Source organism: Hippopotamus amphibius, chromosome 2, assembly GCF_030028045.1.
Source record: "Hippopotamus amphibius kiboko isolate mHipAmp2 chromosome 2, mHipAmp2.hap2, whole genome shotgun sequence".
Classification (NCBI taxonomy): domain Eukaryota; kingdom Metazoa; phylum Chordata; class Mammalia; order Artiodactyla; family Hippopotamidae; genus Hippopotamus; species Hippopotamus amphibius.
Genome location: NC_080187.1, coordinates 11,177,639 through 11,192,646, shown reverse-complemented (window position 1 = coordinate 11,192,646; position 15,008 = coordinate 11,177,639). Strand labels below are relative to the sequence as shown.

The window sequence follows — 15,008 nt, the reverse complement described above, 5'->3', positions numbered from 1 at the left end:
GGAGATGGAGGAAGAACCCTGGCCTGGAGGCGGCCAGCGCGATTGCTTCCTTGTTGACCTGTGAGCTGCACACGAGCCCTCGGATGACTGGAGGAGAGACGGCCTCCTCAGTTCAGAAAAGGCCCATGTTCTGCTCTTTGTCTGCCAAGGAGAGGGGCTCACCTGGGTTCCCTCAGTATTGGTTTTTAATGCCAGGAAGGGTTCTGTGGTGGGGCAGCTGCAATGTCGCCCTCCTGTTTATTCCTTAGAAGTTGCTGGGAGGACCCACACAGAGTGAACACTAGAGGGGCTGGGGAGTCAGGGGGCGTGTGCTGTACCCCCTCTTCTTACTCAGTCCACACAACTGTCCTATGAGGTTGGGCTATTGGCCCCATTTACAGACGTGAAGACTGAGGCTCCAAGCGTGTTTCCTGCCTTGCCACTTACCAGTGCATGACCTCAGCAAGTCCCTGGACTTCCCTGGACCTCAGTCTCCTCCTCTGTGAGTCGGTAACTGCCTCAGGGGAGTTGCCTTGATGATTCAGTGGAAAGTGGTCAGCACAGCGCCTGGCACGTGGTGGGCACCCAGTAATCCGAACTGTTGTCTTTATAGGGTTCCCTCGGCGAGGAGGTGGGAGACTGGGGTCCCGGGTCTCGTGCTCCCTCTGGGGCTGGTGGGTGCTGGGTTTTAACCACTCTTTCTCTCACCCAAGATATTTGAGATGATGGACGCCAAGGCCAGGCAGGACTGTGTCAAGGAGATCGGCCTCCTGAAGGTGAGTGCCCTGAGCTGAGCGGGAGCCCCTTGGGCCAGGCTGGGCCACATCCCAGCCATCATAGCCCTTGGCCCCTTAGATTTGGAAATGACATACTTTGGGGGGGCAGTGGCTTATTCATTTTCTTGTGGCTGGGCGGGGACCCCGCCTCACCTCTGCCCAGTCCTCACGGTGCCCCCAGACTGGCTGTCCCTGTCCCACGAGGATCCTGGGGACCTGGCTGCTGGGGAAGGATCGAGGGTGGGCGTGGGGTTGAACTGCGGTTTGTCTGCCTCTGTCTCCCTCTTTCTCTCATCCTATCTTCCCTCTCAGCCTCGGCCTTTTTGGTTTTGTTTTGTTGTTTGTTTGTTTGTTGCCGTACCACGCAGCTTGTGGGGACCAGAGATTGAACCTGGACCCGCAGCAGGGCAAGCGTGATGTCCTAACCGCTGGACCGCCAGGGGATGCCCTCAGCCTTGTATTCTTGTACTTCCACGTGGTGGCACTCACGTGAATATTCAGCCACGGTGTGGTCTCGTCTCTCCCATCCTCTTGCGTCTACCAGGAGATGCTCTCTGCTGGGGCGACTCAGCACAGCCAGGCTGGGGCGCTGGGCAGAAGTAACAGCCACGCAGGTGGCTCCCGGTTCCGGGTGCTGGAGGGGCCCAGGGCCACTGAGTTGTCAGCCTGTTGGGCTCTTGCCAGGCCTCCCACAAGGAGGAGGCAGGATGCACACCTGGGGACGAGTCTCCCCAAGGGGCTAGCGGATGTGCCCCTCTCTGTGGGCAGAAGCCCTTATTTCAGCCAGAGCGGGCGGACTGGACGGGGTCGTATCCAGGGCGAGGGATAGTGGTGGTGTCTGGTCGTCCCTTTCCCCCTCTCCGCTGGCTTCCCCACTGGCCTCCAGAGAGTCAGAGATGACAGAACTTTCTGGACTAGACCTATCCCTGGTCTAGGGGCTGCTCTCCCCGGGATCCCTCCCTATCCCCAGGCTTAGGATCCCACCTGGGAATTAGCAGGTGACGGAGGAGGAAAAAAGGGATGGGCTTTGGAGGCCCAGGAGCCTGGGTTCAAATATTGATGTCTTCATTTACAAACTGTGTGACCTTAAGCATGTGACTTAACCTCCCTGAGCCTCAGTTTGCCCATCTGCTCAATGATGAGAATACCTGCCTCACAGGATATGGCGGGTAGAGAGGATTAAATAAAATACTATCTGGAGAGTTCCCTGGTGGCCTCGTGGTTAGGATTCTGGGCTTTCACTGCCATGGCCCAGGTTCAGTAGCTGGTTGGGGAACTGAGATCCCGCAAGCTGCGTGGCACAGCCAATAAATAAATAATAAAATAAAATAAAACAGTACCTGAAGAGGGCCTGGCGCAGGAGGGCACACAGTAGGCACTGACTTGGTGTCCTCCTCCGTTCCCATGAAACAGAGAGAGCTTGCTTGGCACCTTCCTGTCACGTGGGGCTGCTGGCACCGTCAGGCCTGGGACCTGTCCTCGGGGACTCCCCAGCTGGAGGGGAAATAGACGGGCAGCAGATGGTGACCATCCAGGGTGATGCCGGCTGACACAGGGACCCCAGGGCCCCGTGTCAGAACCTGGAAGCCGGCTGCAGGAACCCCGATAGGGTGGATGCGGGGCCAGGTTGTGGTGGCCTTGCGTGCCACACTCAGGATGCAGGCCTTGAACGTGGGAACAAGATGGGGAGAAACGTAGTGACTGGGAGTGAGGGGCCATGGCCAGAGATGGGAGTTGTGAGCTCCACCCCAGGGGTGGCCCCTGGCCAAGATGGGTCCTGGGGGTAAGACTGGAGGCGGGAGGCTTGTAGGGAGGTATCCTTAACTCCAGCTCTCACAGGTTGAAAAATACCCTTCCACTAACATTTTGAAAGTTTTAATAAATGGTCAACTTTGGGACCCGGTTGTGATCGCAGGAACTCTGATTACCTAGCCCTGGGGTACGGCTATCCTGATCACCCACCATGTCTCCCCACTTGTGGCCAAGAACACATGTGTGCCGCTCTCACGAGTGAGGAATTGTACACGTGTGCACACTGAACCACACTGTTCAGTTCCTGGGTGCAAAAGGGTGTGACCACAGCCCCTTCAGTGCGGCCGCCCCGGGTGGCATGCGCCCGGCCTGCCTGGGGAGGGGGTTCTGACCCTCCCCCAGGCTGCGGTGCCACCAGGTACAGCTGGCTTCGGCGGCAGACACTCCCCTTGCTCACTCGCTGGGACCGTGGGCAAGCTGCTGACCACTTGGGGCCACAGTTTCCTCATCTGCCAAAGGGGGTGATGACAACAGTGCTGTCTTCAGAGGTGTTGGGATGAGGGAGAAGAGGCATTGGAAGGACTCAGGGTAGCATCTCGCCAGAGGCACCCCTCCTTGCCATGGTTATAACCTCTGCCCCAAGGCCAGCCCCTTTCCGGAACTTGACCCACCTCCCCAGCCTGCCCGTGGGAAGTCAACAGGATGTGCCAGGGCACGAGGCGTTTCCTACAAAACAGAGGGAAACGTGGTTCTCAGAGGGGCCACTGGGCGACATCGTTCTTTCTGTTCATGCCAGGGCCAGTGAGAGGCTGCCAGGTGTGGGGCGGGAAGGTGAGCCCTGTGGGAACCTCCAGGCTGGCTCAGGAAATGAACAGGGGGATGCGTGGCTGTGTGACCTCTGCCGAGTTCTCCCTCATTTCAGAGCCCAAGGCTGGGTGCAGGGCAGCACATAGCGTAGATGCACGTCCCTTGCCCCGCACCTTCTGGGCCTCTGGGAAATTGGGCTTTAAAGTGACCTCTGGACAGGACCCCCCCAGACGGGCTGACCATACTGTGGCAGAATATTTGCGTCCCCTCTGCCTTCCCCAGATGCTGGGATCATTTTGTTGTCAACAGTTTCAGTTATAAGCAGTTGCTAGGGTCTCCCATTCGTCAGCAGGGGCTGACTTCCAGCCAGTGGGGTGCTGTCCTGTCTGGAGAATACATGGGCCACGGTGGCCAGGCCGAAGGCAGGGCTCCAGCACTGAGCACCGTGCTCAGGGCCGCTCTCACGCCAGCAACGATGTGTTTCAAAATCTCACAAAGGGTGGGTCAGAAATTGAAAAAGTGGGAGGGAAGAGGGAAGGAGACAGACACTTCTGAGTATTCTGAGTGCAGCAATGGAGCAGTGGGGGCCTGGCCCTACCTGGAGGGGCCCGGGTGGGGAGGAGGAAGAGGGAAAGGAAAAAGAGGAGGGTCATTTCCACGAGAACCTAGTGAGTCTTTGCTTTGTGCAGTTACCGTGTTAGACATTTCAGCCCATGTAATCTTCACAACGTCTCTCCAAAACATGTCCATTCTACAGAGGAAGAAACTGAAGCTCGGGGATGGAAAATGGCTTTCCCAGTGTCTCCCAGGTCTGCCTGACTCCTAAGCGCAGGCCTTTTCCCCTAGATATTCACCTCTCTGGCTGTACCGTCTCTCACTGGCTCCCTCTACCTCTTTTCCTCTCTTTGGGCAGCAACTGAACCATCCGAACATCATCAAGTATTTGGACTCGTTCATTGAGGACAACGAGCTGAACATCGTGCTGGAGCTGGCGGACGCGGGTGACCTCTCGCAGATGATCAAGGTGAGGGTGCCTGGCGGGAGGGCTGGGTCTGGGGGTGCCCGGGTCAGGTAGCCCCTCCTCGGCCCGCGTTCCTCACTGTTCTGGCCTCAGACAGAGGTGACTGCTCGGGGACACTCAGCCCCGCCCTGCCGATGCCCACAGGCCTCAGCTCCGGCCCCTCTCGGGCCCCGTCCCCACATGCCGGGAGAGGGCCAGCCATGGACAGTGGCTCGCGGGCTACTTCTGCCTCACAGAGGGATGGGGACAGAACCCCGTATAGGTCAGACCCCAGCTCACGGAATCTGGGAAAGCGTCTCGTAGGTCCACTGGCTCATTTTATAGAAGGGAAAATTGAGCCCAGTAAGGTGGAAAGAGTTACCTGAGGATCACTCAGCAACGTGGGGACAGACCCGTGCCTGGGGCCCAGGTCTCTGCTCCCCGGCCTGGGGCCCTCCAGTGGACATCCTGCCCCAGGATGACCGTCCCAGGGCCCCTCCAGCCCTGCAGAGGCAGCTTCCTTCTCATATAATGGCTGAGGCTGGGGGCCTCTGAGAGGTTGAGTGATTCGCCGGGTCCCACAGCCGCCCCCAGGCTGCCTCGCCCCCACCGCCCCACCTGCTTGGGCACAGGACCAGGTCCGCCCAAGTCTGGACTCGGGGACCAATGCAGCTCCACTGATGGGGCACCTGCTGGGAGCCACAGCCATGCTGAGCACACGCCTCCTTCCCTGAGTCCTCACTGTCCTTAGCCAGCAAAGCTCAGAGAGGTTTAGTCACCCGCTTGAGGCAGCACAGCCTCTCGGTGGGACCCCCGGGCCTGCACGCTCAGCTGCACTCATTGCTCCTCCCTCAAGGCCCTCACTCCCCTGCTGGCTTGCCCCTCGTCCACAGGCTGCTGTCGTGGGTGGGCCGGCGCGGCCTCCCACCCAGGGGCCCGGTCTGTGCCTGAGCCAGGCTGGACCGCACGCGAGACCCCGCCCGGCTCCCAGCCACACTTGTACGTGGGGCCAGACGTGGATTCTCTGTCTTTCCCACCAGGCGCTGGGAGTTGAGCAATTGCTCAGCGCCTGCTCTTCTGAAATTTGGCTCCTAGGAATACAGGCGTTGCTGGAAAGTGGCACTACTTGAGCTGTTATCACCTGCTTTTATATTTTCGTTGACATATTAATGCATTTGCAGGGATGTTAATCTCCACACAGATCCCTGGTGGAAACAGATGTGCTATATCATGTCTTACTTCTTCCTCTCCGCCCCCCCCAACTTTGTTTCTCCTTCCCGCGTCGTTCCCTCACGGAGCACGCACATATCCAACACCCGCTGTGTGCGCACCCCCGTGCTGAGACCCAGGGGTGCCGCTGCACAGGGCGCTCCCCTCAGGGAACTCACCTTCTAATGGGAGGGCGGAGCCGCGAGCGAGCAGTCACCAGCTGCAAGGAACAATCCAAGGTTAGGGTCTGTGGGAGCCAGGGAAGGCTTCCTGGAGGAGGTGACACCTGAGCAGAGACCTGAGGGGAGACCCGCAGCCTAGAGGCAGAACAGCTTGCGCCAGAGCCCAGAGAGATGGAAACCCAGGCGTCCACCCAGCACTTTGGTCCAAGAGAGCACCGGCTGATGGGAGGGGTGGGGCGTGTGAGGCACGGGGTGGTCTGACCATCCAGGGCCTCAGCTCAGGATTTGGAGCCTTGCCCTGAGGTCAGCAAGAAGCTTCCTGAGACTGGTGGTGGGGAGTAAGCAGGGTCAGCTTTGTGTTCTGGAAGAATGACTGGGTGCCCAGCAGGGGGCGGGGTGGGGCTGGGGGGGGGCACGGGAGGGGGAGAGACCCTGGAATGTGGCCGTGGTGAGGGTGCTGCCCCCTGGCAGCCCCGGTGGATCCCAGACCCCCTCACAGCCTCTCAGTCTGTGGAGTGGGGCTGGAGTCAGACGGGCGGTGGGGGCGGGGGGCGTTGCTGGGCAAATTACAAATCCCTCCCCTCCCCAAACCCAGTTTCCACCCCTGTCCTGGGGGCCTCATAGGGGAGGGCTGTGTGGGAACTGCAGGGCCCGGATGCAGGCTCTTTCCAGCTGAAAGAGACCGGGGAGGCACGTGAGTGTCCAGCACCCTTTGTGCCTGGCCTGGGGCGGGGTGCCTCCCTTTCACCCTGTGCCCTTTCCCTGGCTTCCCCAGGGCCAACCACTGGCTCAGAGTTCAAGTTGGTCACTCACCCCCAGTGTTTCTGGAGCAGTGGCCTGGCTTCCGGGCGCCTCAGGCCCTCCTGTCTCAGGAGCCCTCCTCCTCACCTGGCCCGGCGCCTCCCCTCCCTGGGTCGTCACGGGGCCCCTCCCTCTCCCCTTCCCCTGCCTGAGCTTGTTTCCCCTTCATCTGCAGAGCCTGGCTGGGCGCCGCCCCCAGCGGGGGCCCAGACAGGGCAGTAGAAAGATCCAGGGCTCAGGGTCATACACGCCTGCTGGATGACCATAGCCGGGTCCCCGTGCCTTGGTTTCCCTGTCTGTAATGCACCCAGCACAGTGCCTGGCACCTGGTAGCAGCTCAGTTTCTCTGGCCTTTCCCACTCTCTAGCCACCGCTGGGTTTTGAGGGGAACAGGGGCCTTGCCAGGGTTCAGCCTGGGGCCGCGCTGTGGTCTGGCCTGGGAGGCCGCTGGCCAGCGGACCCTGAGTCCCACGGGCTCCCAGCCTCAGGGGCCAGGCAGCACCACCAGGGCCGCGGTGCCAGCGTTATGATGGATGGCAAAGCCGGGAGTTGCTGCCACCCCAGAACCCACCAGAGACTCTGAGCCTTCCTGCTAAATGTCACACGCACCGTTAGGATGTGACATTTAGAAAATCACCACTCACAGCCGTGCACGTCCCCACTTAAATGCTGTAATGAGGATTAGCTAACATCATGGCATAAATAACACCCCAGCCTGGCCCACCACAGAGGCCTGGAGTGGCCCGGTGGGGACTGGGCTCCTGTGCTGGGGGAGTCTGTGCCGGGAGCCCGGGGCAGCTCACACGAGGGCCCCTCCCAGAATGGAGCCTTGGAAGAGCTTCTTGGGGCTTCAGTGCGAGGCCAGCGGCTTCCCGCTGTGACTGTCCCAATGTTGGAGGTGGCCCCATCCAGTCTCAGCTCTGCTGCCCCTGCTGGGTGACCCTAGGCAAGTTCCTGAACCTCTCCGACCTCGGTCCTTCATCAGGTGGTTGCTGGTGTCATGAGAAGTGGGTTAAGAGCTTGGGCTTCCTGAGTGGAAGGCCTGGGGTTGAGCTATAGTGACTCTGCCCCTTATTGCTCCCTTGTGGCCCTCAGTTTCCTCATCTGTGAGATGGGTGCAGTCATCCCTGTGTGGGGCCCAGCACAGAGGCTGCACGTGGCAGGTGCTTAGCAGAGGGTAGCTCGGGTCCCGCCCTCTACCCCATGCCCCGTCCCAGACAGGGAGGGTGTCCTGGGTCCCCGTCTTCCCTGTGCCATTGCGACTGCCCTGGCAGATGGCTTCGCCCCTGGCCAAGGCTTCACCCCTGGCTGCTTTGGGGAAAGGTAGTTGCTCTGAAGTGAACAAAAACCTGGTTGCAAGTTACCGCTGTGTAAGTCATGCCCCCCCGACCCCCACGGGCCTGGCTCACAGGAGACCCCCGGAGGGATGCTGACCTGAACAGTGAACGGAGCACGTTCCTGGCTTACTTCTTCCAGGACCTTCGGTTACGTACCGCTCACTCAGTGCAGCCTGGGCGGCTTTTGGTTTTTTGGTTTCTTTTTTTTCTGGAGCGTCAAGTATGATTTTTCAGGCACCAGAGTAAGTTGTGCTTGTTGAAACTGGTGAGGGGGGGGTCCATTGAGACATGCCTGTCCGTGTGTCTCCCTCCCCCACCGCAGTACTTCAAGAAGCAGAAGCGGCTCATTCCCGAGAGGACGGTGTGGAAGTACTTCGTGCAGCTGTGCAGCGCCGTGGAGCACATGCACTCCCGCCGGGTGATGCATCGAGGTACGAGCCAGCCTGCCTGGGTCCACAGGGCCCAGAGCCAGGGGGAGAGCTGAGCCCCAGGACACGGCTGTCCCCTCAGCTCCTCCTGGCTCCTCAGGGCACAGCCGTGAGGAGGTGGGACCACTGTCTGTTCCCCAGCCGGTGGCGTCCAGCATCTCGCCTGTCCTGGAGTCAGAGAATGGGCATGTGAGACCCCAGGCTCGACTGCACAGCCCTGCCTCGTGCCCCTGTCAGGAGCCCCCCAGAATGGGAGCACCAAGTGCCATGTAGTTACCTGGAGCCCAGGAACAGGGGCCATGCTTGGCACAGAATCTCCAGCCACCAGCACCTGCCCGGAGCCAGCACAGAGGGGGCTGCAGCAAGGGTGGGTTGGAGAGGCTGGCAGGGAGGTGGCCCGGTCATGGCCAGTTCCAGTATTGCCACCAGCTCTGCCTGGGAGGGCAGGGAAAGGATCCCAGAAAAGGGAACTTTTAATATGGGCTTTGAAGTCTTCGTAGGAGTTGGCTGGGCAGAGGAGTGTATCTGAAAGTTGACATCATCCTAAACGGTGAGGAAGGAGCCTGCTGGTGCGAGGCAAGGTGCTGGGTGCTTTACGTAGATGACTTCACTGATTCCTGCATTCATTCATTCCACCTGTGTTTATCCGTGTCTGCTGTGTGGGAGGCACTGCACTCGTCACTGGGGAGCAGCACAGGTTACCTCCCTGAGAGCCTCCTTCATCTGTTAACAAACTTTCGCAGAGTGCCTGCTCTAGCTGTAAAAGAGGAAATGAGACCACAAAAACCCCTGCCCTCCTAGACCTCATAGCAGCCCTGTGACACAGTGAAGTTAGACTCACTTCACGGATGAGGAGACTGAGGCTGTGTTTCTCAAGGTCCCACAGCTGGGCAGAGGCAGGGCCAGAGCCTTGCCCTGAGGAAGCAGGACGAAGGGCTGAGCCCCCATCGCCTGAAGGGCCTTCCTCTCTGCCCACCCCCAGGCCGCCTCCTCCATCCTGCCCCTCCCCAGCCATCCCCGCCTCCGATCCCACACCAGCCCCCTCGTCCTTCCCCTGCAGACATCAAGCCTGCCAACGTGTTCATCACGGCCACGGGCATCGTGAAGCTCGGTGACCTCGGCCTGGGCCGCTTCTTCAGCTCCGAGACCACTGCGGCCCACTCCCTAGGTAAGGGGGCCCATCCACGCCCCAACAACCCGCAGGGCCCTGGGTGACGTGGGGAGATGGGGACCCTGACCTCACGGTGCCTTGGGTTAGTTAGTGCCGCAGAACGCCTCGTTGAACCCCAGACGTTCTTCTTCAGAACAGTGACCAGAGGGAAGTAAACCAAGGCCCTGAGGAGCCGGGATGGGGCTCTCCTGCATGCTCACGCGCTCACGCTTTAGGAGGTGGGGAGATGCAGTGCTGTGGTCGCTCAGGCGGCCGTTTCGTCTTTCTTGTGCTATGTGGTCTCCCATCGTGTGTGGATGAGTGTGTGCGTGGTTGTTTTGAAACCATCTGACCCCAGAGGACCCCCTGGCCTGGCCTCCTCAGCAGCTGGTGCACTGTGGCTCTTCCGTGAGGTCAGAATGAAAGGATGTTCAGGGACCCGCCAACCCCTGAGTTCTCGACATTGCATTCGTCCACACTCGGCCCGTTCCTCCTGCTGGGGGAACGTTTGGGCTGTTTCCAGTTTTTGGCTTTTAAACAGGCAGTTTTGAAGCTGAGGGGCGAAGTGCTCACCCCGTAGAGGTGACGTTGTAGCTGAACTGTGGGGAGTGAATAGGAGCTGGTGGGGCGTGGGGGAAGGGAGGGGCAAAGCAGGGTCGAGGGACCTGGGGTGGGAAGGAAGGCGGGCAGGGCCTCGAGTGCCAAGCTTAGTGGACGGGTACCGTCCCAGGACCGCAGGAGTCCTGAGGGCTGGATGCAAGAGGAGACCTGGAGGTCAGATGTGTGTTCTGGGTCATGTTAAACATTGTCCAGCTTCAGAATCCAGATATGTGAGCGAATGCGATACGTGGACCAATGGAGATTTTTACATTTAATTAGAAACCAGCAAAGTCCCCAGTGGAACAGAAGCAGGGTCCCCTGTGCACTGTGACCAGACCGTGTGGGAACCTCTCCTGATTGGGATGGGGTGCAGGGGCATCTTGCCTTTCCCAGAGCAGCTCCTGGCTCTTCGGGGTGGCGTTTGCAGGGGGTGATGCCCGAGGCTCACTTCCCTGTGGGCTGCCGCACCCACAGGCCCAGCCCCTCGAAAACTACCCCGTCCTCCACGCCCAGCCAGTGCGTCTCGCGTCTTCCCGTCCCCGAGAGCCTGCGGCGTGCCGGGAGGCACACAGCGTCTTCTGGTGATGGCAGAGGTGCTTTCTGGAAGACACAGGTTCCTGGTGGAAACTGTCACGGTATATACAGGTCCCGACGGCTGCAGGCTCTCGGGGTGTAGCACACAATCTGGTGAAACATGCTAACTCAGGGACCAGCAGCTCCCAGCTGGGAACGGGAGTGAGTGAGTGTGAGTGTGTGTGTGTGGGGGGGGGTTGTTTTGAAACCCTCGTCCCCATCTGACCCTGGAGGACCCCTGGCCCGGCTTCCTCAGCAGCTGGTGCGTTGCGGCTCTCCCGTTAGGTCAGAATGAAAGGATGTTCAAGGACCTGCCAGCCCCTGAGTTCGCAACGCTTCATTCATGCCTCAAACAGATGCCAGGTTCTGTGGGAGCCTTCCTCTGTGCTGATGAGGAAGCTAAAACCCAGGGAGCTGGAGCGATTCTTCTGAGTCACGTGGCAGCAGAGCCGGGACCCACATGCAGGCCCCCTGGTACAGAGCCCCCCATGCTTGCAGGAGACTGGGGTCAGGGGCCCTGGAAGGACCTCCCTCCGGAGCTCAGCCACTGACTCCCCGTTCCTGGGTGCAAACTGTCTTTCCCGCTCCCCTCAGACCCTTCTCTGTGGGAAAATCAGTGTGTCTTGTCAGTGTGCAACTGTTTACCTCTCTGGTTTGAGAGCTTCAAAAAGGCCAGAGATTCAAGGGAAACCGTCAAAGAGCAGAGTTAAAGCCACTGCCTCCTGTCCCCTGTCAGTCAGGCCCCAGCGCTCCTCCGTCCCGCTGGGGAAAAGACGGCGGCACCCGTCGGAGCCGGTTAAGATCACATCATTAGGAACGGGCAGAAACGAGGGCTCGTCCGACAGTGTGAGTTTATCGACTTGGACTGGTGCACTTATTATATTAATGAGAAGGAATTGGAACTTGGGAAAAGGCCGCCCGGGTAAGCCTGGCTCTTCCTGAGGCCTCTGAGCGGCTGACGGGCCGCGTGGTGGGTGGAAGGAGCCCTCCTGGGGCCATTTGCCCACCGAGCTGAGGGGCCCGCATGGGCTCGGCAACGCCCTGCTGCCAGAACCCAGAACCGAGGGCCAGGCCCCATGATGGCGACCATGCAGAGCCAAAGCCCAGGGCCTGAAGTCTCCAAGATGCAGGAGAAAGACCCCCTTTCCATAGCGATGTTCTGCACACAACTAAGCCTTGCGCCCACGTTCGGTGGGGCAGGAGATTGAGCTAATTGCAGTCGTGTTGTGACTCAGGGAGGATTTGGGGGGCGGAGGCCCCTCCACACCCTGTGCGTGGGTATGAATTATTCATGCGTTGCATCTCTGCGCACCTACTATGTGGGGATGCTCTGGTGGCAGCCACGTTGCCCCGGCAACCACCTTGTCTCCCAAGGCTGCTGACCCACGGCAGGGCTTATGCAAATCTCATCTCCTCCTGCCTCCTCCTCCCCCAGCCCCCTCCCCGCCTCCGTATTTGCTAACACGAGGCTGGCATGAAAGGGCATTAGTCATGCCATGGCCGGGCTGACAGGTGCGGTACCCAGCGGTGGCAGAGCGGCTGCCTCGGTGTCAGGAATAGGAGCCGTAATTAGAGCGCGGAACAGAATGAGCGTCAGACGAATTACCAGGCAGCAGATCATATTTGTCAGGAAGGATTGCATACATAAAAATTAAGTGACAGTACACGCCGGCATAATGAAAGAAAAATGAAAGATTTGCCTACACACAGCTCACAAGCTACAAGCAAGTGTCTCGCTCCGAGCAACGGCAGCCGCTGCAAGACAAATTGTGGGGCTGGGAGAGCAGGCCCTGCCTGCTCCGCAGCCAAGACGGCAGCCTCGGGCGGGGATCAGCGGCGGGAGGCGAGGCAGGCGCTCACCCAGGCCCCTGCAGGGCCCCACACCGCCTTTCGGGGGGCTGGGGGAACACATTGGGGACGACCCCCCCACCATCAGGTACCTGCTGGCTTTCCCAGGCCACCAAGCCCTGGCCTGGCCTTGGGGCATAAATCCCTTCTTCTCCCTTCCCTGAGCTGAACGTCCTGGCCCCGGGCTGGGCCTGAGACGTGAGATTAGGAGGACGTGGGACGATGCAGACTTCCCTGCTCTCAGGGGGCCCCCAGACCGGTGGGGAGACCGACAGTGCCAGGGTGGCGCTGTGTGGGGTCAGGGAGAACGGTGTCCTGCGGGCCCACTGTGTGCAGGCACAGCGCTGGCCTCTGTGACTCAGCTGTGCCCGAGAAGCCCGGGGTGCACTGGCGGCCTGGAGCTGCCTCGGCGCCTCCCAGGGCTCCCCATTACTTCCGTTTTCTGTAGTCACTGAACTCACCAAGGAGGCAAGTTAACAAAGAAGACAAGGCTTAAAGGATGTTTGAAAAACATGTTGCTTCTTAAAACATCGCAGGAAGGCTCATGTCTTCATTTGACAGATGAGGAAACTGAGGCTCAGAGAGGTGCTACCACATCCCTGTGGTCCCCGGGCAGGCAGGGACTGGAGCCCCTTGATGGGGTCAGCGGCTCTCCAGGGCACCAGCCCACCGCGTGCTGGGAAGTGGACTTGGGGCCCGTTGAGCTCTCTGGGTGGGAAACACTGAGGGTGCCCGTCGGGGGAAGCCCACCCAACAGCATAGCTGTGGGCCTTGTGGGACCTGGGGCATGTCCTGGGCCACAGGGAAGGAGGATTGCGCCCCTGCTGTCACGCCCGCCCCCCGTGGGCATGGCTATGGTCAGGCGCTCAGAGCACCATGCAGGTGTGTCCCTAGCTGCCTCCTGCTTCACCCCGGCAGCCCAGGACACCTGGGAACAGTTGGCCCGGAAGATCTGCGTCAGTGGTTGGAGCCCAGGTTCTGAGCACTGACACCTGGCGGGGGAGGGGGGGTGTCATGTGGCTGGTGAGTGGCTCCTGGCTCATCTGCCTCCTCCCTGACGTTTTCAGGGGCACAAACCATTCGAACAACATGAGCTGGTGGCAGGGAGGGAAGGGGGTGATTTCAAGGGGACCGCAAATGAGGAATCAACCCAGGCCTGGGATGCAAACTACAGCGTGTTCATTCCGCTCACCCGGAAGGCCCCCCGCCCTCTGGCGCTTACAGCCTGGGGGGAAATCCGTTTAGCATCTGCACTACGAAGCACTGTTCTAATAATCGAAGCACTGTTCTAATAATCGTGTCCCAGGTGGTACCTCTTTGTGCTCCAGCCGCCCTGGGGCGGGAATCATCACAGCCCAGGTGTCGTGAGGTGAGAACCTTTGTGGTGCCAGGTGGGTGCTCCAGCCAGAGCCACGTGGCGGGCGAGGTGTAGCCACTCGAGAGTTTCTCTCCCAGCCTCCCTGAGCCATCTTGGATGCAGCCCAGTACCTGGAAAACACAGGGTGCTGTGGAGTAGAATCACTGACTCGTGCTACCTGACTTGCACATCTGTTAGCAGTACTCCACGTGGGAATTAAAAATAGGCAGCTATGTGTATGGATGGAAACTATCTGGAATCAAGTCAACGCTGAGAAAAATACAGTGTTCTTTCCATATCGCTGCGTCTCCAGAGGGCTGAGTGTAGCCTGGCCTGGGGTCAGCTGGTAGTTAATTTAAGGAGGGCTTGACAAGCGGTGGCCTAGGTGAGCCTGGTAGGTGTGTGTGTGTGTGTCTGTGTGTTGCTGCCCGAAGATCCAGTGTTGTGGGGAACAGAGTCTGCAGAGGCCTCGAATACCGGGCTGAGGACCTTTTCTCTCTTGGGGGATGAGGAGCCAGGCGGTCATGGGGCAGGGACATGGCCCCCGCCTTGGGGTGCAGACCAGGTGGGAATGGGCAGGACGGCGGGGGGGCTAAGCCAGCCAGTCGTCCCGGTGAGGCGGAGCCGCTAGGGCAGCGGCCAGAGAGCCAGAGGGGAGGGGAGCCCCCTCCGGATGTGAGGCCTGATTGCGGTTGGGGGCGGGGAGGGAGTTTCATCAGCCAGGGTCTCCTGCGGCACAGGGGAACCTGGTCCTCACCCACTCCTTTGTTCTGCCCCCGCCCTCTTGGCCACCCCCAGCCCCCCTCTCCTCAGCCCTCCCCCTCTCCGCCCCCTGCGCCCCCCACCCCACCCCCGGGGTCTGTGGGCAGCGGAACCTTCCCAGAACCCTTCCACCCACGTGTCTGTGTGCTGGGAGGTTGAACGATTCCCATTTTCCAGAGAGGGAGACCAAGGCTCCAGAGTGTGGCGGGGAGGACCCCAAGGACCATCGAGTTCACCCATCTTCCACCGATGGGGAGACAGGCTGAGAGAGGGCGGTTTAGTTCTCTGCTCGCCAGCGTGGCAGCGGGTTCAGACCCGGCTGGGGTGCAGCTCCTTTGCTGTCGGGATGGCACCCAGGCCCCCAGCCCGCCCGACACCCATTTTCAAAATCACCATTCCGGGAGGAAGTGCAGCCGACAGATGCCAGCCTCCCCTTCGTGTGAAATC

At 60.1% G+C, this 15,008-nt stretch overlaps 1 protein-coding gene across 2 annotated transcripts in view; it reads left to right on the top strand.

Annotated features, from left to right (window-relative positions):
• Positions 1–15,008, top strand: part of NEK6 (NIMA related kinase 6) — an 85,994-nt gene that overhangs the window by 52,964 nt on the left and 18,022 nt on the right. For both annotated transcript variants that reach the window (XM_057724999.1, XM_057725000.1), the window contains exons 4-7: positions 693–755; positions 4,228–4,338; positions 8,166–8,274; positions 9,332–9,439. In XM_057724999.1, coding sequence (XP_057580982.1) covers positions 693–755; positions 4,228–4,338; positions 8,166–8,274; positions 9,332–9,439 — 391 coding nt within the window. The remainder of the gene's footprint in view (positions 1–692; positions 756–4,227; positions 4,339–8,165; positions 8,275–9,331; positions 9,440–15,008) is intronic.